The 21,631-nt window shown below is 42.4% G+C and overlaps 1 protein-coding gene across 2 annotated transcripts; it reads right to left on the bottom strand.

Annotated features, from left to right (window-relative positions):
- Positions 1-46: 46 nt before the first annotated feature.
- On the bottom strand, positions 47-20,924 carry dido1 (death inducer-obliterator 1). 2 transcript variants are annotated; one of them, XM_073467749.1, is made up of 18 exons: positions 20,864-20,924; positions 19,157-19,251; positions 17,040-17,151; positions 15,662-16,748; positions 14,972-15,107; positions 14,690-14,866; positions 13,882-14,253; positions 11,901-12,120; positions 8,395-8,935; positions 8,118-8,277; positions 7,829-7,945; positions 7,556-7,717; positions 7,096-7,249; positions 6,523-7,009; positions 6,151-6,298; positions 5,950-6,039; positions 5,656-5,851; positions 47-4,260 (listed from the first exon to the last, which is right to left on the bottom strand). In XM_073467749.1, exons 3-18 carry the CDS (start codon positions 17,119-17,121, stop codon positions 650-652), a joined length of 7,740 nt encoding a protein of 2,579 aa, XP_073323850.1. In that variant the 5' UTR covers positions 17,122-17,151; positions 19,157-19,251; positions 20,864-20,924; the 3' UTR covers positions 47-649. The 2 variants fall into 2 exon arrangements, with proteins under 2 accessions (XP_073323850.1, XP_073323849.1); XM_073467748.1 differs by having other exon boundaries at positions 7,556-7,711; positions 14,690-15,107.
- Positions 20,925-21,631: the final 707 nt, after the last annotated feature.

Here is a 21,631-nt window from a genome sequence, read left to right on the forward strand (position 1 = left end):
GTGAAGGCTAAGCTGTCTCATACTTAAAACAACAGAGACAAACACATGTCATCAAACAGGTTTAATTGGTTGAGCTGGAAAAAAAAAATCAGGACATTTCATTAACAACCATTAATGGGATGCTGTAGATAGTTGGAGCCGTTACGTTCAAACCTGCTGGACATATAAACACACATATGCAGGTAAACAGTGTTGCCTTATCTTTCACGTTATCCATCTCAGATATATGGCTTTTAATTTCTCTACTTAGAAAAGTATGATTAAAAACATCAGTATATACAGAAATACATTCATATTTACATATTGCAAATGGTGTGTTAATCAGTTACATTATTGTTTGCTTAAAAAAAAGAAATGCTTTGACAGGTGAAAGGTACATGTAATAAGACTCTGTACCTACTTAATACATCTCGAACACAAGCAACTTAGATGGCCTTCAGTTTTTTGTTTTTCAAAGGTGATGAAACAAATTAGAAACTTTTAAGTGAAAAAAAAAACAATTACAAACATTGTCGAACTTTATTTCTAGTAGGAACAAAAACTGGAAATTCAATGAAATACTGTCCGTCTACATTTACAGTGATGTCTTCAACTGGTGAAAGATTTAAGTGTCTCTCAAAACTGTCATTTAGTGTCCATAAAACAGAGACTAAGACGTGCTCTTGTCATTTTCTGCAGTTTTATCACTCTCCTTGTGTGTATCATGTTTACTTTCCTTTTTCTCCTCTCTTTTTTCTCTGCTTTTGCTCCTGTCCCGGCGATCCCTGTCTTTGTCCCTGTCCCTGTCCCTGTCTTTGTCTCTGTCCCTGTCCCTGTCCCGGTCTTTGTCTCTTTCTTTGTCTCTTTCTTTGTCTTTGTCTCTATCTCTCTCTCTATCTCTCTCCCTTTCTCTGTCTCTGTCCCTGCCCCGGTCTTTCCCACGGTCTCGGTCTCTGTCCCTGTCGCGTTCCCTGCTTCGGGATCTGTCCCGTCTCTTGTCCCGCTCTCTATCACGGTCACGCTCTCGCTCTCGCTCTCGGTCACGGTCACGGTCACGGTTCCTCCCTCTGTCACGGTCACAGTCCCTCCTGTCAGAATCCCTGGGTCTGTCTCTTTCCCTCTCTCTCTCCCGGTCTCTCCTCTTGTCTGTGTCTTGATCCCTGTGTCGCTCTCCCTCCGTCTCCCTGTGCCTCTCACCCTCCCTCCCTCTGCTGCGGTCTCTTTCTCGACTACGCTCCCGATCGCGGTCCCTTTCTCTGCCTCTATCCCATTCTCGCTCTCTGCTCCACCGCTTTACCTGGCCCCTGTCCCATGACGGCCTGCCAGCATGGGGTACTTCCCGCTCTCTTTCCCTCCGGCGGTCCTCAGACAGCTCCCTTGGCCTTTCTTCGGAAGGTTGTGAGGGACCAGGGGCAGGTTCTCGGTGTCCTCCCTCGAAACGACTGAAGCGATCTCCACTGCGGGGTTCTGAGTCCTCTCGGGTGGTGCTGCTTCTCCTCCTCATTTCAGGAGAGTGGCGGCGCCAGTGGTCATCCCTGTGCTGGTCTGGACTGTGGGCTCCCATGCGAGTCGGAGGACCTATGGGTGCCTCTGGAGGAGTTGGCAGTAACGGTCCGCTGTGTCGAACAGGTCGAGCCTCGTCAGAGTATTTATCCAAGCGGTACCGCTCCGATCCTCCAAAGTGGTGAGACGGGTGGGGTCTATTCTCATGAAGGAGAGGACCTCTGTGCTCATCAAAAGATCCTCTATGTGGTGGTGAGGAGTGTGGTCTTGAGCTCCCGTATTGGTTATGTGTACTAAAGTGCTGTCCACTAATCTCGCCACTGGAAGGTTGTCCTCTTCTGTCCTCATACTGGTTAGGTGGAGGTCCTCGGTAAGCTGGACCTGGTGGGGTAGCCTGATTGTCTTTAAAAATATGGAGAGAGTTTGGATTCTGGTCCACATTTAGCTTAAAAGAGTTTGAACTGTCTTTATTATACTGTTCTGCGGGGCCTCGAGGTTGGTCTACCATCGAGGGTTGAGTCCCATGGTCACCATACTGAGATGGCGGGGGGCCCCTAGGCCCTGGGAAATGGGACGGAGGAGGGAGTCTGTTATCAAAGTGAGCGGGAGGTGGCCCTGTGAAAGGTGGAGGGGGACCTCTGTTTGCAGGGAAACTGAATGGTGGTGGAGGTCCAGCAAATCTAGGTGGAGGTAAACTGTTCTGTCCATCAAAAGCAGGAGGTGGGGGCATGCCTGGAGGGAGGCCTTGTTGTCCAAGTCGCTGTGGGGGAATGGAGGGATCAAATATTTGGGGAGCAGGTCCTCTCTGGGCCATTGGAGGGAATGGTGGTGGTGGTCCTCTGAGTGGCATGATATTCTGAGGTGGTGGTCCAGGGAGAGGCTGCTGCTGCGGTGGTGGCTGTGTGCCTGGCCACTGGTTCTGATAAGGAGAATATGCAGCTGGAGGTGGACCGTATTGCTGGCTGCTGTCACCCTGCATGGGGGGAGGACCACGTACAGGGGGAGGAACATGGATGGGTGGTGGGGGTCCCTGTATAGGAGGGGGGCATGACATTGGAGGAAGACCCTGTATAGGTGGTGGCAAAGACATCGGCGGAGGCCTCATCATCAGGTTTTGACCCTGCATCAGATGTTGCGGAGGGAAGTTGGACGGTGGGGGAATGTCAGCTGCAGGTTGGTACTTGCTGTCGAAGCCTGACGCTGACATATGATGCGGCATGTGATGGGACTGAGTGTCAACCATTGTTGCGCTCTGAGTGAGTACTGGGATTGTTGAAGTTATTGTGGATGTGTTTGTAGGCTCATTATAATAACCTGTGGTGGGTGTATCTTGGCTATTCTCCTCATAGTCCTCAGCAGCTTTTAAAATACTGGCAGCATTTGGCCAAATACTGTACTTGTCCATCTCTGTTTCCTCCTTGATTGGCTCAGCTTCCTCAGTTTTCACTTCTTTTTCATCCAAGTAGTTGACCTCCATATCAGGTTCCACCTCCTCTCCCAATAATGGAATTGACACCTCCGGCGTGACAGAGTCCATGAAGGGTAGCATCTCGCTTTTCACTTCCTCTTGAGGCGGTGATGTCTCTGGGCCTTGTGAGGAGTCTGGGAGTTCAGCTACATTAGACAGCTCAGGCTCTTGAGCCACAGGTTGTAAAGGAGTAGATTCGGGCAACAAAGAAGATGTCTCCTCCATCTCCTCAGGTTCATCAGACGGTTTCCTGACAGCCGCAGCATGGCGAGGATCCCTGCTCTGTCGGGGATCTCTCCTCTGGTTGATCAAGGGAGCAACTGATGAAGACTTCACTAGTTCCTCAACCTTTTTGCCAAGCTGCAGCAGCTGAGTGTTGGCCAAGAGGGATTTGGGTGGTTGAGTTAAGAGTGTGTCTGGAAGTGTCAATGACGCAGCAGGTGTCACTGAAGATAACATTTGCTGTTCATCCTGTTTCTGGAATGTTTGATCACCAATCTGTTTAAGGCTCTCCAAGATCTTTTGTGGATCAGTTATAGGTTCAGTTGCAGCTTTAGCTTGACCAGGTACTAAAGTTTTGACATCGTCAAAGAGGGAGTCATCCTCTGGGTCATATGCCACATCATCACCTTCATTCATGACCACCTCGGGCAACTTAGACACTTCAGGTTTGCTTACTACTTCAACAGGCTTCTTAGGCACATTATAACCCCTACTGGGGTCATACTCTTCTTCTGGATCATATGGTCGGTCATCCTCGTCTTCCTCCACCTGTTTCTCTTTTGAACTCTGTGCAAACTGCCGCACAATGGGGTCTAGCATTGTAGCAGGTGGTATGGAGAGTTCCCCGCCCTGATCAGATGGCGAATTGGAAGCTTCAGAGTCATGCTTTTTCTTTCTAAAAAGAGTGTTCAGGATGGTCTGAAGAGGAGAGGCAGTTGCTGCAGAGGAAGCAACAGAGGTGGATGAAGATGGAGAGTCCTTTCCAGTAGTAGTGGATATGGCTGGAGCTTTGACAGAGGACAAGAAGGAAAGGACTGAGGAGGGGGTCACAGTGCTGTTTGAGTTCTCAGAGGAGCTGGATGGGGGTGACCCTGGAGGAGTTGTGCTGAAAGTGATTTCATGACTCTGTCGTGTGGTTCTTTCTGCTTTGACCAAAGGAGATGGCTTTGGAAGGCCAGTGTCATCGGCATCTTTGGTTTGAATCTTTGACCGTTTTTCCTCAATTTCCGGTAGCAAAGCAGATCGCTTTCTGTCCTTCTGGCAGATCAGCAACCCCAGGAGAAGGTTGGGACGAGCTGGTTCAAGGCCTGCAAGATGGACAAAACAGAAGTCTTAGAAAGCATTCGCATACTTACAATTAGACAAAATAGACTTCCATTCTTTCTCCAAAACTGCGTAAACAAAAGGTCTGATTGAGCCTCTCTGACAAATACATTACAGAAACATAACACAGGTGAAATGAGAGCTTCCCCGATACACACAGAAAGAACCAGTAGCACTAAAGGGCTTTATTAGTTATAAAGCCAAAGTCTTATCAAGTTTAACGTATATCGTTGTTTACAACAAATGACAATGTAAATGACTGTGCAAGTTTCCTAGACTACAATTCAGCAATAAGCCAGCAGGCATTTAATTTGTTGAATTCAAAATCCAAAGCAAAAGTCTGACATTAGCAAATACGTGCCAGCTGCTGAGAGACATTTGTTATCAATAGGCATATGTAGGTAGGTGTTCGAGGTGATTTGTAGAGGTGCAGCCAAATTTAACAGACACAAACTGAAATAATTAAAATCATTCTGAATCATTCACTGGCAACACTAGACTCTATCATGGAATTGTCTAAAAACAAATGCGAGACAGATTGTAACAGATGGTACACTACAATATTATTCTGGTTAATTAGTTCCTCTTAAAATTTAATTTGGGATCACTACCAGCCGGGCCACAGAAACATCAGACTTATTCGATGGTGTGAAAATGTATATATCTGAAGCTACTCTCTTCATATACGGAAAAACCTCATACATCCAATATTCTCTTGTTGAGGCACAATATGCAGTAAATCTACTGATGAGAAGGACAACCTCTGTACTTACCACAGCTGGGTAGTTATGAGTGTACTCTTAACAGTGTTGTATAATCACTGGTTGAAAAGTATAGATCAAGTGTTGATTCTTCATTTAGTGGGACATGTTAAGAACATTTTTGGTTCATTCCAGCTGTGCAGCACATTACCATATGCACACCAGTGCAGTGCAGTGGTATAAAATAAGTGACAAGTTACCTCACAGCAATTTATTGATTAAACAGATGTTCAGTTCTGTTTATGTAGGAGCCAAGTCTTAAGAAACAAAAGGCTGAAACTGGACTCAAATGGCACCGACCTGAGATTCAAACTTCCTTTATTAGAAATGAGTGATACAAAGTCAGATACACAGCAGTGAACACAGCAGCTGTTATAAGCACAGAGGGGGTTTTCAAGGGCAGACTCAACAAGATGTGTGAGTGCCCCCTACAGTACAAACCCATGAATCAAACAAGCTCTCATTTCAACCTGTTTCCAAAAACAAAGGTTACACCAAATATACTTACCACATGTACAAAGACAAGAAACAACTAAATGTAACAGCAAAGACATTTAAATAAATACATTTACGTTTATGTCACCACCAAAGTATTTGTGTATCCCTTTAAATGCTTACCTGGCCCATCAAACGGTAAGAGTTTGGAGGGTAATGGGTCCTTTGAGCCGAGTGGGATGAGATAGAGATCTTTGATGCGACGGTTGTTGTTAGCCACCACACCGAATCGCTTCCTGCTGCTAAAGTAAGAGAAGAGAGAAACATATGCCACCTCCTCTTCCTCTGTGGCCGGATGGAAACGGATCAGACACAATTCCTGCAAACACAGAGAGATCAGACACCAGTGAATAAGTGATACAAGGCATTTAAATAAAAATGTTAAGGGTTTATACAAAAATTCTTCCCTGAACAAACCTTAGAAAGTGAAGTTTTCAGTTTCCCGACATAGTCCCAAACTGTGTTTGGAGATATACGTCCTCCAACATGAATGGTGTCTGGCAAATCCTGCACAACATTGACAAGTATGATGCTTTTGCTTGTCCAAAGTATTTGCTTTCAATAATTAATGAGTTTAAAGTTAAGTATGAGCCTAATGACCACAGAAAAATGACTAACCTCCTTCAGATGTTCAAAGGACCCTGACACCAGATAAGCCTTGGTCACAAACTTTGCTACCCCCTGCATGTTGATGAGTCCTTTCCAAATCTTCTCTTGACCATGGAGGAAGATTGCCGTCTCACCCTCAGGAGGAGGCTCAGATGTACTGTAAAACCAAAACCATCTTTCTTTTAGAGAAAAGTCAAAACCCTAGTCTGAAGCCAAACTGTTTATCTTCTACAGGGCTTTTCTGAAACACTACAACATTGACATATACATATATATTCTCATGCAATTTTAGCACACAGTATACAAAATATCCTGCTAACAAATGTCAGTACACTAAAAAAAACCTGCAAAGCCAGGAGGAGCTAAAAAACTGTTGAGCACCTTGTTTTTGATGGTTTGGACACAGCTACTGAAGGTGGTGGAGCTGGGGGCATCGGCAGTGGTGCCTTGGGTGCGACCTCCGCTGGAACAATGACAGGAGCTGGGAGTGGTTCTGCTAAGATGTTGATGGGTTTTTCTGGAGCGGTGTAGGTGACAGTCACACCGGCGCTGTGCCTGGCCATGCGCGGGTCTCTGCGGGTGATGGTGACAGAGGACACGGCAGGGATGACAGGTGTAGGGGCCAAAGTTTGCATCATATTTAGGTCCTCCTGATGAAGCTGCGGCTGTGATTCTGGGACAGCTGGCTCCAGGTTAGACTGGTAGGATGGAGGGGTCGAGTGCTGGTAAGCTGTGGAGACCTGTGGTTGGCCAGCAGGAGGGACATCACCGGACCTGGATGAATGCAACTCTTGTCTGGGCAGCTTTGTTTCAGGCTTCTTTGTCAGCTTGGCTTTCTTAGCTGCAGGCTCATCTTCCATCTTCTGACCTAGAGGGTGGAATTAAAAAATAATAATCAGGTTATCTGTTGTTTAATCCACTGGATGAATGTAACCTTCTCAGCCTCTTATTTACCAGTGCATATTTTACAGTTGAGGTCGAATAGATGAGTCCTGTGTTCAGAAGTGGTGTCTTTGAGCATGCTACTGAAAATGTCTGGCATGCTGATGCCGCTGCTCCCCTCTACAGCAGAGGGCTGAGCTGCAGCTGAAGGACAATCATCTTGGTCCTGTGGACACAGAGAAAAGCATCTCACCGTCAAATGATTCACATAACACCTATAAATCTGGATTATTATGATGCACAATGTTGTAATTGGTGCAAGGTGGATGTAAATGGGTTAAATGCCTAAAAAGAAGGAAGAAAGACAAAGCTCCTGAAAAGGAATAAATTGCATTGAAGAACAGGATATTTGGCAAGATAAGTAAGCTGTATTTGCCAGATTGTTCTAACAGTTTTTATACTAAGAATCCCATGAAAAGGTGAAAGAAAGAAAAGTGTGAAAGCTCAAGAAAGACAGCATGCCACCACTTACTGCAGCAGAGGCCATGCGAGCAGAGGAAGTGGTGGCAGATATACATACATCTGCATCTGATGTTGGTGGAGCATCCTCCATATCCATGCTATGTGAGCCAGAGTCATGTCTGTTGCCCAGTTTGGACTGCCCCGAATGGGCTCTTGCACTGGGAGACTGGGTCGGCAGGAGACAACAAAATACACTGTAGCAATCTTATACATACTGTACAACAGTTTGTTAACTACCAACTCTCCTGTGCTTGGTGGTTGGTGTAAATGAAGCAGTATTTACCTCATGAGCATCTGGCTTCCTCCACTCAGAAATCTCTTTGGAAAGCAGCTCTTCAGCACTTAGTCTCACCAGTCTGAAGGGGCTAACCTCACCACCCACCACCCTGTAGAACAAGCCCTGAGACAAACATACCTCACAGCATTAACATCTCAACTTGACCGACATCAAGTAAACTCAGAAAACAAAGACTTTTCAGACTGTGGGAATTGCCTGTATATACACAACATTGTAAACACAACATGTGTACTTGACTATAAACATAACAGCATGCATGTTTCCGTTGACTCACTTTGTTTTTTGGATCTTTCAGGTTGAACATGAGGGACCTGTATTTGTTCTTGTACTTGCTGTCAGTGCTAAGGCAGAGGTTGAACATTTCCTTTTCAATTGCAACTGCCAGCCTTCCCACCTCACTCTCAGTCATATTCAGATCATCACTGTCGCTCACCCTGGTGTTAACAAACACAACAAACATTGGTGCTTGTCTAAAGGTATTTAACCAAACATTTACTGCAGATATTTTAGTAATAACTTAGGTACTCTGAACAATGTTTTCTGGGGCTTACCTCTTATAGAGAATGTCTGTCAGCGAGCGGCGGATGTTCTGTCTCATCTGGTTGTTGGGTGGAGGTGGCATGGGAGACGCAGGGGGCACTGAAGCAGCTGGATGTGGAGGTCTCGAGGAAGAGTGACTGGAGGGAGCTGAAGAAACTGGAGATGATGGGACTCTGGAGGATGATTGACTGTGGGATGGCACATCCTTTTGTTGTGGCTGCTTCTTAGGAATAGTGAAGTTGGACTTGGTGACTCTCAGCGCTCCTGTGACATGGATCGGACCTGGAGGGTAGAGAGACTTGGTATGGACGGGAGATGGGCCTGGTTTCTTGGACTTTGCCCCAGACTTACTAGGGGGTGTCACAGGTTTCTTGGACGCCTTTGAGCTTGTAGTCTGAGAGGAAGGCTTCTTGTCCTTCGGGGACACCTTGGCTGCTCTAGTCGTCGGGGCCTTCTTGCTTCCTTTGACTGGTGTTGCGGATGCTGGGGGTTTCTCAGGAGCCGGGGCTGGTTCCTTCTCTTTCTCACTCTGCTTCTCTTCTTTGGGGGGAGCTGGGAACAAGAACAAGATCAAACATTTTAAAACATGCCGTCATTTACCATATAAGCAGATGCAACAGGTGGTGTGACAGTATTTTACTGACACTGCAAATAATGGAGTGTTCTGGTCTATAATTTAAAGACCAATACTACTAAAAAAGCAGCAAATTTGAAATTTTCACAGCTGAAAAAACTAAAATCAGAAAGTGAAACATTGCAAAATGTATAATGCAGCCCTCCATCAATTGATCGAAACAATAAATACCTTCACATCATTATTTGTCTGCACACACATTGAGCATTGTGTTAAACATTCTAAAATAAACACAAAGTTGACAACTGGGCAGATGGAAAGCCCTTCTTTATTTGTGGCAGTGGAAAGCAGATACATTGAGCTGTTTGTGAAGGTCCATTTGAGAAGGAAGTATTTTCTTCTTTTCTTCTTCAACATTAATGGATGGCATTGATCTGTGAGAAGGGCATACGGGTACCTCCTCAGTAGACAACTTAGCACACGTGGGTCTGTACAGGAGAAAAGGCACTGATGCACTTCAGTCTTGCGCAAACTGTTAACTGTCAGCAGTTACTGAAGACTACAACTACCAGGTTCCTCTCATTTGATTGTGAGACCAGCAGCATCAATCAGTTACTCACTAGCTAAGATGTTTAGCCCACCTTTTTCACTGCCTACTAAAGCATAAATGCTTCACTGCACTACGTGCATGGACTATGTGGATCAGAATAAAAGGAATGAAGAACAATGAAGTTAATAAATTGCTCATTCTAATGAAATAAATTTTGACATTCATTTATATCATTAACTCAGCTTCTAACTAACCACTGTCACAACAGCTAATGAGGCGATGAGTTCTAACCTCAAAAGTACCCAGCCAGGTCTTAATGATTCTGTCTTATGAATTAATTATGCAAGCAAACATGAATACATTTCTTTAAAACTACTCTCTTCAAATATATATGTATACATAAAAGTATATCAACCAATAAGCATCACGATTATATGGCAATACACCCTTCTCAAATCTCTTCAAACTGTCATCTGCAGATGCTAATGTGTCATCTTGTGCATCCAAGTTACTGCACGTAGTTCTAGTATAAGCATCAACCCACTTTAACACACAAACTATACACCCTCTAAAATATAAACAATAATATTGTGTAGAGCAACAGTTCTGAGACCAAGACCAACCAGTCAATCATCTTCTGAAGACAGGCTGTCACACCAATCACAATATCAAGCAGCAAAATATAGGCTATGAAAGCCCAAATCAATGAGCCATAATTTCCTTCTACTGTTAATCACACAACAATCATACTGATCTGACTTGAGAGGATGCATTCATTTCAGATTAACACTTGCCATCTTATCACTTAACATAATTCTAGTGCCTTCAATGACCTCTAATAAAGGAAAGGTTAAATGTCCACATTTCATTGCACAAACGTTCCTCTAATATGTCATCAGGTGCAAAAATGTGTGTGAGAAACTCGAGCATGGGGCTCCCTCTTCTGAACCTCGTCTTCAGCTTCTTTCTTCTGCTGTAGCCGATCTGAACTTTACTGCAGTATCTCCACTTGGTCTGGTCTCCATAGCAGAGCTGCTTCCTTCTCTGGTCTTCCACCATCTGGGGGCCTCTTGAGTGTCACGTCTCCACAGTGTGTGTAGATTTATCAGATGTATATGCTTGTTTAAGTTGAACTGGTCAGGATATCCTACAGCAAGCCAACACTGCTCACATAATCAATGGAGTCATCCTAAAATCTGTTAAATCACCTTTTATTTTAAAGCCAGTTTCCAACTGAAAAGTGAGGCATCATATTCAATATGAATCAAAAACTTTGAAAGAAGACCACAAAATTAATGGTAGAAAAAAATACACAACGTCGTGCTTAACAGCTCAATATGAGCTATGTTAGCTTCAGTCCACATTAACATGGGGGAATTCTGAGACACCTACCTGCTGGAGAAAGGGAGGGGACAGATCTTTTTAATGGGTCCAACAGCTGAGGTGATGAACCCAGGAAGTGGAGAGACTTGAGCAGGTCATTTGATATCCCACGCACACAGACACACACAAGCACCAGCCCATTCATCACATCCATACCTCTTCACGGTACAGCATTCTGGGGAGAGCTCTGACTGAGATTACTGACCTCCTCGTTTTTCATCTCTACCACATGTTCTTTTATAGGTTTTCATCAGCCCTGCAATTGAGCTATGAGGTATTCAAAAGGGGTACTCCAGCACTTTAGTATTGCACCAAGAGGGATTGAAGAATCGTATTCAAAATTAAATGCTCAATATTGTAACGGCAGAGGCTAAACCATCCTCATTTTTAGTCCATAGCATAGGTCAAGATGCAAAAAACAAGACCTCACTGAATACTACATTACCCATAATGCACAAGTATCATTTTTAGACCTTTCCTGTCCGGTAAATGCCGACATCTTTCAAACTCCTGCCTTCAGGCTTTCTGTTGGGAATTTAAAGGCACCAAAGCTACAAGATACGCCTGGTGAAATCATCAGGATGAGGTTTTTCAGGCTTTGCAAAGCTCTTCCAGAGCAACAGCAGACTTTAAATTATTGCATTCACAAGTTTGGTACCCCCCACCTTGATTTATAAAGCAATCTTGAGTGCAATCTGTGGAGTGCCCCTTTTAAAATAAATACGTTCTGATTATTGAATACTTACCAACAGCCACAAATATTACTTACCTTTTCCACAGGTGCGAACATTTCATTAAGTAATCAAACCCTTACATTATAAAAATCACAACACTTTGCAGATCATTGTGAAGTCTAACATGCAGCTGAGTTCATCTCCAGAGCTCTCATGTTCATCCACAAATGAACGGATCATTTCTAAATCATGTTCGCGTGACAGGAACCACACTTATGGAAGAAAAACAACAATGTGGTTTCAACAACAGCCTGAGACCTTCAAAGAGATACATACACTTTTTGTTTAACACTGTTGGTGATATGGGTGTAGTCTTTTCTGGTGTTACTGCAATGTAATTATGGTCGCTGGACCAGGATGCAGTGGCCGGCGGGGGCGGGTGTTCCTCGCTATGCTCATCTTCGTCGTCCTCGTCTGGATCAGGACTGTAGTCTTCCTCGCTGTCCGACTCCTCCCGGGTCCTCTTCTGCGACTTCTTCCCACCAGCACCGCCCCTCTGGGTGGACGGGAACAAACACACATTCAGACGTTTTAGTGACAGCACTCAGCGAGCATTGTTTGATTAACACTTGAATCAATATACAGTTTGACTTGAGCTATGCTGGCTTTTTAAAATAGATTAACCCTTTGAAGTACCGCCAAATGCAGTAAAATCTGTCATTGATCAACAAAACTCTTACAGTCTTTGGTGTGCCTACTTTTCTTTTTTCCCCCCTCTTTCTGACCACTGTAGTCGCCGTGTTTATTGAACAATTCAGACTAAATTAAAAGCATCTCTGCATAGACCAGGCTCTGGCTGGCAGCCATTTTTACATTGTTCTGCATGAAGAATCTAAGCTTCTGTAAACCTTGACATACGTTTAGAAAATTGTGCACTGTGTACTCAATTATTCTTGGAAGGTTTTAACTAGTGAGCTAAAAAGTTCTTCAAAAGAGGGCCGTGTACATTACAAGGCAAGTTCAACATTGTCAGGCTCTCTTCAAGAAGTAGTAGACGTTAAGTTCAAACCCTATAAAGATCATTTCCCTGAACATACATATTATCTGAAATGATTGTATGATTATAATGCATGTAGGGTAAGACATGCAGCTTTAGTGTTCATTACTGTTTACTCGCTCCACCAGCAGTTAACGTTTCAATCTCACAGAAGTCCATCAGAATAATGAGATCACAATACAGCCATGAAAGCACATGAAATAGGCAGGGTTTGCCAATCAGTTCTAAAAGCAACATATGACAAGTGGACTATTTAACACAAGAGCAGGACTGCTCACTCCTGTGGGGAATTTTCTTTGTTGCAGAGGCAAACTTAGGTTAATATGAGGCTAATAAAAGATGCAGAACGAATGCACAAAATTAAACCATAAAAAACAGTTATCACAGTACAAGCAAGAATACGGCCCAGGCTGTTACATATTGTTGATATTTCAAGCCTATACCTCAAGAGTTATTCCCCCCGTCATGTCACTAATAACTATAACTTTAAATGTGAATGACACAGGGCATTAGAAATGCAATTGGGGCCTTATTGGGCTAATTTCATATCACAACAGAGTCTGTGTTAAGACCAAAATATGGCCCCTAACCCACTACATTTGCTTCTTTAAACAGGCACTTAAACACCAAGACGTTCTGAAATCAGAAAGGAGCAGCTGATACCAATTGTTAAGCATTTCCACTTCCAAGAAGGATTTTAGAGGAACAGCAAAGCTTTCTGAACCAATTTAATCATGCAGAGATTTGACTTTGTGACATTATTAAAATGTAGTTGCAGTAAAAAGAGATTTGTTTAAATACTGCCATGACAAATCACAAAATGGGAATTTTTAAATATTATTTTGAATTCCCAATATGAATTTGTGTGCGATCATATTTGGTAATGATTGTTGAATAGACATGAATGCGAGTTTTCTGTCATGCCAATTACCAGTGAAATAAAACTTTCCAGGTCACATCCCTGCAGCTACATATGCACTCTTATATGAAAGCATGTCGGTTACCAGGTTCTGATTAAAGCTGTTTAGAGACAGGGCATAAAAAAGTAACATCAGACCCATGGATTCAATGCCCCAAAACACTAAAAAGAAGCTATACATTTAGCAAACAAGACAGCGCACTTCGAGAAATAAATTCTCAAATGTGACACCAACAACTTCTAAGAAAATGCTTTCCACAACCCAACACAGCTTTTCTCATGAGACAAAGGGCCTCAGCATTTTTGCTTTAAGGACAGGTAAAGGCTATGGTCCGAGTTACCTTTGGTGTAGACTTGGTTTTCGGAGCCTTGGCCTTTTCCTTCTGCTTGGGCTCTTTGACATCAGTGATAGACTTCATGGCCGCAGCAGCATGTCTCAGGATACAGTCGTTGCCACAGTACACAGAGTCTGGCTGGGCGTTATTATCGCAGCCAGGCCCGATACACTTGGGAAGGGAAGACTCGTCTTCAGCCTTCTGCACGGCATTCTCCTCCGGCACCTCTGCTGTTGGTGTCGTTTTCACCTCCACATTTGACGCCACTTTCTGCTCTGCGTCTTTTGGTGCTTTCTGCTCTGCTGCAGGTGCTGCCTTCTTTCCCACAGTCAGGGCCGATGGCTGGGCTGCTTTGGGTTGGGCTGGCTGCTGTATAGTCTGCTCCAAGTCAGTACACAATGAAATTAACCACTAATGACGAGTAATGCCCTTTTATGTAGTGTTTTCACAACACCAGCTTTCTGAATTTACTGCTCATTCTATTGATAGCAACAGTGATTTGTATAATATGTGTACTAAATTTAGCAAAACAGTTGTCAGTTGCAGTGTCTTTCCGCATTGTCCACATAAAGGTTTACAATCTGGAGCCTCTACTTTTTGGGTCCTAATCTGGATTCTCTAAAGACAGGAATAACACCCATGCCAACTCATAAGACAGTAACAGTTGGAGTCATGGGGAACTTCAATGTAGATTATCAGATCAAAACTTGTCATGCACTATGAAGCATTGAACACAGCAGAAAAACTCGGACAATGATTTAATAGCTGAACTCATAATAACACAGTTATTGAAAGCCTTTAAGTTTTAACCTACCGGCTGAAAGATCTTTATCTTCTTTTTCCCAGTTGGATTAGTAGCTTTCTCGATCCTGCCTTTGATGCCCAGGTCCTCTGCTCCCTTCTCCTCAGTTCCAGCAGATGTGGAGGACAGAGGTGCTGCTACAGCCTGAACAGCTGACTGACTGGGGTCAACTCCAATGGTATTGGTTATCTGAACAGTTGCAGCAGAAACAGCAGGAGTACAAGTCGAGACTTCAGCTTTTAGCTTCCCGATCTCTGTGCCGGGATAGAGGATAGATGTGGCTGGTCTAAGCACCTGGTTTTTCTTAGCTGTGCAATTCGGGCAGATGTAGTCTTCGCCATTTCTCTCCATCAGGCGGCCCCGGGCCTCAGTGATGCCCACACAGTCTCCATGGAACCACTCCTCGCAGCGGTCGCAGCAGATCATGAACCTGGTAAGGACAGAATATTTACAGTGCCACCTTTCTTCAAAGTAATGCTTTGAACTCTAGCCTGTGTTGCCTGTGACAACATCGAGGGAAAGAAAAAATCATAACAGAACTGCAACAATCAGTTGATAAATAAATTAGCCAATCAGAAGAAAATCAATTAGCAACTGTTTTGAAAATGTATTAATCGTTTCAGTCATTTTTCAAGTAAAAATGTCAAACATTTGCTGGTGCCAGCTTCTTAAAAGGTGAGAATTTGCTGCTTGTTTCTATCATTTATGGAGTCTGTGGGTTTTGGACTTTTGGTTGGACAAAAGAAGTAATGTGAAGACATCACTTTGGGCTGTTCGTTATTGTAAGGAGCATTTTTCACAATTTCTTTGACATTTTTAAGACTAAATGATTGATCAATAATGAAAATAATCAGTAGTTGCAGCCATTAAATGCGATATGTTCATTGAAGTGTACAATGCATTTCATTGTTAACACGTTAAACAGTCACTGCAGGCACTGTGATCATAATAAAACCAATAATGGATAGAAAGAGAACAATATACCTTTTGTTGTGTTTCTGTCGACAGATGCAGTAAAGTGCATTGGGGTCATAACCTCCATCTTCTGATGAAGACGATGATGAAGAAGAAGATGTTGAGGAGTCATCCTCATCATCATCCTCCTCCTCCTCATCCTCCTCCTCCTCACCATCATTGTCCTCTTGTGTCTGGGGCTGGTGTGTCTTTCCAGAAGCTTGGGTAGCTCTGGCCAAGGTCTCCCTCTTGACAGGAGCAGGAGTTTTAACAGAGGGAGTGTTCTTATTAGCTGCCCTCTTTTTATTTATGTAAGTTCTTATTGGTCCACGCTTTACTGATATAGCTGCAGGCTCGTCTGTGTCATCGTCCTCAGTCTCTTCATCAGTCTCTTCCTTCGTTTCCACTTTGTCATTTTCACCTCCATGTTCGTTCTTCTGCTCGACGGCCCCCGTGTTCTTCTCAGAGTTTGGCTCTGGCTGAGGCTGTACGGTATTAGTGCTCTCTACATCTTCAGGCTTGGAATAACTATTTTCATCCTTTTTCTCCAGTAACTGGTCCTTATCAGCAGGATCTCTGCCATCCTCCTCATTCTCAGAGCTTCCCTCATCTTTGACTGACACTCTACCGGCTCCTCGTGCCTGCCTACCACCTCGAGTTCTCCGTTGCGTTGGCTTCCTTGCGACACTTCTGGTTCTTCTCTCAGGGGACTCTACCTTGTCCTCTACAGTCTTGGTGTCAGCATTACCATCAAAGCTGGCCTCTGAGGCAGTCTCTGCATCGGTTGGAGTTTGGGAGGGAGGATCCCCACTTTCCAGACTGGGAGGGGCACTCTTTCTTGAACCTCTTTTGGCAGTCAAGAGGAATTCCTCTAGTTTGTCGGTGCGCTTAGACTGCCTGCCGCTGCGACGTACAGGACAGCGGTTTTCAGGGCTGTCGGTTGCTGCCTCTACTGGCATCTCTCTCTTTGCAACAGTGGACCGTCGGAAACCCCAAGTCTTCTTCACTTCACTGTAGGCCTTGGAAGATTTATCTGGCTCCTCTAGTGTCTCTTTTGCCACATTTTCGTTTTCGGTGTCAAACTGTTCCTTCTGCTCACTATCCCCTTCTCCAAAACCTGTCAACAGACGATCAAAGATGGCTGTTTGCAAAAAATAACAGCATGCAATCCCCAAAGTGCAAAATAACACCATAGCAAAGAAACCACTGATTATTTTGTGATTAAGCATACACATGAATCAAATTAATTCGAAAATGATTGCTTGATTTGGATAGGACCCTTACTTACCCTACATTTTTAGCAAAATTTAAAATCATTCGAAGATCATAGAACTTGACACCACCATTAGTATTACTACAAGGTCCCCACCCTTTTATTAAAAAGGGAAAAGAAGCTCATCCAAGGTACCTTGAGAGAAGCTATCCATACAGTCCTGGCTCTGCTCTGGCACACGAGTTAGACAGAGCTCAGGCCTCTCATTCTTCTCCATAGATGATGGAGTCAACCACTACTTTCAAAACTACAGAAGAGCAAAAGAGACCAGCTGTGAGTCACTCTTTACAGTTCATTATATGACAGATACTGCACTTTTATTTAGTAGGCAGTGCTGGGTATGCTCCAGGTCTTAAAAATATAAATATACTCTTTTCTATTACATTCTTGCTCCAAATACTGTGACAAATATTAAACGTATTTGCACCATGCATTGCTAATTCAACAAATCTTTTGTTATGGCAGCTGTACGCAGAGTATGCAATAACGTCACTGTAGCATATGATAGCACTGCCATCACTGAGTAGTTAACAACCTCGTTATGGCTGCTATGAATGGGGAGTGATACAATAGAGGCCCTAAGAGGATGAACATAAACACATATCTTCAAAACATTAAGGCCATCAGTATTAATATTAATGCATACAATTGATACACACCCTTGACAGACAGTGCTCTGTGGACTAGAATTACACTGGTCAGGAGGAAGGCTGAACAGACACAGTGAACAATGCTGAGGTTGTTCAACTTTATGCCAAAGAGTAGAAGTTCATAATTACAAAGCCTTTTAGCGTTTGTATTTATGTCTCAAGCTATGAGGATACTTTGTAAATGTTCATATTTGCTATCATTACTATATCCAAAGTGAAAGGTTTGTGATTTTATATTTTATTGGAAACAATAAAAACTTGAGCTAAATGTGAATTTGCCTACCTTTAGCACATATATTATAATACGTATATTGAGTATTTGTGGCAGTTGGCTTACTTTTTTCATTCTGCTGTATATTGAATTTGGTCACTAAAAATGTGTGTCAGAAAAAACTTTCATTCTTGTGAGTGAGAGGTTGCAGTTGTGAGCTGAAGGAATCTTGATTTTTAACTTTTATCTGTGACTTGTTCTTGTGATTTTTTACAAAACTGCCTCTGACCTCTCAGAACTCTGTATTAAATGCCCTAACAAACCTTTTATTCAGGACCTCTGATGTACGGAGTCCTGAAATATTAAAATGTGCTACACCTAAAGAATACAACATATAGTCTTATAGAATATACATGCACCAAAACCAATCCAACACATGTACAAGCTCCTCTGAAATAACTATGTGATACAATTTAGAGTTAGCTGATATATTGTATTGGTGAATGTCGGTAAGTTACAAAAATTGTTACATTAGGGATTAACAAGAGTTCATTTATTGTCTATATCACATAGGTTGTCTACCAGACAGCACTGACAAGTTGATTTTAAAACTGTAAAATGTCCCACTCAGGTCGAATCTTGGTCACAATGATTTATTTTTTTAATCTAATACACACACAGGAATACACATTAAGATTGCTGTTTATGTTGTGAGTGTTGAAAAATTACTATCAGCTGACTCATCATTATCAGATTTTTTTTAAAACTCCAAAATTTCAATTTCAGTATCTGCCTCAAAAATCCAGTATTGGTTGGGTGTGGGCAAGTTTCCTATCACAAATACATGCTGTATGTGTGTGTCAAGACACAGGAGAGTAAACCTCATCTCATTCATTCTGTTTGTGGGTCAGGTCTGACAAAACATTCAGATGTTAAGCCTACTGCAGTCTATAAAATATGGGCCTAATTTTTTTATGGTCACATCACATGCATACATTCTAAAGTCTAATCCTGCAATTTAAGGTTGAATAATATTGAAAAATGACTACTTTTGTAGAAAATTACAATTAAAATCTTACATGTTCTCACCTAAAATTTAAAAAAGGTTTGCTGTTTGAATAATTTGGAATTTAAGTTTTAGGTTGAAAGTTGGGATTAGAACTTCAAAAACAATGTTTAATAGCCTAGCCATTTCAGGCATTCACAAATCTACAACAAAATGTATTATGGGCCAACACATTATGAAAATTGTTCATATTGATCCATATTGAATTTTTTAGTTTTACTGCAAATGAGAACTAAGGAAACTGTACTTCAAACAAGATTCTGCAAGGACAAATTTAGAAATCTTTGACTTAAGAGCACATAATGAAAATAACTAATTTCTGTACCTGCAGGTCAGCAGAAATGGGAAACAGATTGCATCTTCAAAGACAACAAAGGCTTCATAGCAGGTAATATCGGCCTTGGTGCAAGGATAAAGGATCTGCCAGAGAGAGGAAAACACAAGTTAGAGTCAAAGTGCTCATTACTTCACAGAGTGGCTAGGATGCAACAACAGTGAGGGTTAGGGTTCGGAGGTCTTGTTTTGGATCATTTAAAAAAAATATGTTCATATTCATTGACTGGAAATGCAAGACGTCGACTAACTGGAATATTGCTCAATTGAAATCTGAACATTATTCCATTAAAAAAAAAATACACGGAACAAAAGTGACTTTATACTCAATGATTTTAATGGACCACAATGATGACTTTGCAGACTTAATTAAAGTAACTGCAAATGGGTAAAAGAACAAAATATGAATGGGCACACAGGAGGTAGCTTTTTGCAATTTGTTGACAATTCACAGTAGAAACCCTGAGTGAATCATTTAAATTATGTAATAGTTGAATGCACTTGTAAAAAAAATAAATAATAATAAATAACGCCCTAAATTAATCCATATTAATTCTGCTTGTAATCTAGGTATTGATGAGCCTTGCACACTGCACCGTCAACACATGAAATAAATCCACTGAAAGGGGTTAAACAGGATCCCTCCAATGGTGCGCGTGTAGTCACGACACCCTGCCACGTGAATGTAGAGGGGGAACTGTTGCTATGAAAGGTGGGAGGGGCCCGTAACGAAGATCAAATTTAACACCAGCGTATAACATATCCAGACCAAGCAATTAAATAAATTTCCTGACATGTAACGTGAAAGATTCAGTTCTATTACATGTTTAGTGATGCTGTATTTGTAATACATTTACTGATGTTCAGTAGTGGCTGCCCGACACCGAAAGAGGGAAACTGCACAGGGCCTATTTACAATGATACAACTCTAAAATCCAAATCACAACCATGCATCGTTATCAGATTTACATTAGCTAACGTGACCTATAAATGTGCATGAAATACGTTGGAATATATTAGAGAAATCGGACAACAAACAACGATAACGGACTAGGATTTTTTCCTTTAACACACCCGACACCAATGATGGCCGCAAAGCCAACATCCTGCCAAACCACCAACTGAACAGCTACTGTTAGCTAACGTAATCCACAGAAGAACAAATTGTGTTGCATTACCGGGCGCGGGCTGCACTTGGCATATCCTTGCACCGGTAACCACATATTTGCATATATATTCTTCCTTTATATAATTCAGGTCTATTAGCGTTTGGTTTAACAACGAGGGGCTGAGTTTTTACGAAACATGCACTTGTAGCTAGCAAGCCCAGCTAGCGCTATTAGCCACCACGAGCACTGGCAAGCTAAACGCAACCTCAACCTGTAGATATTATTGAAATAACCCCCAACCCTTTACCACATAACTACCAAAAAGCGAACTATGAGAGGCATTCATTGTATAGCAATAGTCAAATCTAACTGACCAATGTGAATGACCAGACTCAGATGTAATCGCGTAGTTTGTAGACAAGTTAACGTTACAGCTAACGTCCTGCGCAACATGTTCAACATCGCCTCGAATCCTTGGAGCAGGACAACCCCTGCATGGGACAAAAGCTGAGACAGGGAAGCATCCCACGAAAATTAAACTCGACACTAACGTTACTGAAATATTAAGTTGATACATTCTACCCACTTACATGCTAGAAATACCGATGGCATGCCCTCGCTCTTCGGTCAATCCTCCATTTTCCATTCCCGCTGGAGCTAACTGACTGCGGCAGATGGCTGACGGTTTAGAATACGCTGGCTGCGTCTACAGCGCCCCCACTGGCCAGGAGGAGGTTGTTCAACTTGTATGCCAAAGAGTAGAAGTTGATAATTACACAGCCTTTTAGCGTTTGTAGTTATGTCTCAAGCTATGAGGATACTTTGGATATAATAATAATAGCAAATATGAACATTTACAAAGTGCAAAGTTTGTGATTTTATATTTTATTGGAAACAACCTTGAGCTAAATGTGAATGTGCCTACCTTTAGCAGACAATACGTATATTGAGTATTTGTGGCAGTTGTCTTACTTTTTTCATTTTGCTGTATATTGAATTTGGTCACTTTTTTAAAAATGTGTCCATCAGATAAACTTTCATTCTTGTGAGTGAGAGGTTGCAGTTGTGAGCTGAGGGAATCTTGATTTTTGACTTTTATCTGTGACTTGTTTTTGCGATTTTTGATACAAAACTGCCTCTGACCTCTCATAACTCTGTATTAAATGACCTAACAAACCTCTTATTCAGGACCTCTGATGTACGGAGTCCTGAAATATTAAAATGTGCTACACCTAAAGAATACAACATATAGTCTTATAGAATATACATGCACCAAAACCAATCCAACACATGTACAAGCTCCTCTGAAATAACTATGTGATACAATTTAAGACTGCACTGTTTGTGACCAACAATAC

Source organism: Pagrus major, chromosome 6 (genome assembly GCF_040436345.1).
Source record: "Pagrus major chromosome 6, Pma_NU_1.0".
Classification (NCBI taxonomy): Eukaryota; Metazoa; Chordata; class Actinopteri; order Spariformes; family Sparidae; genus Pagrus; species Pagrus major.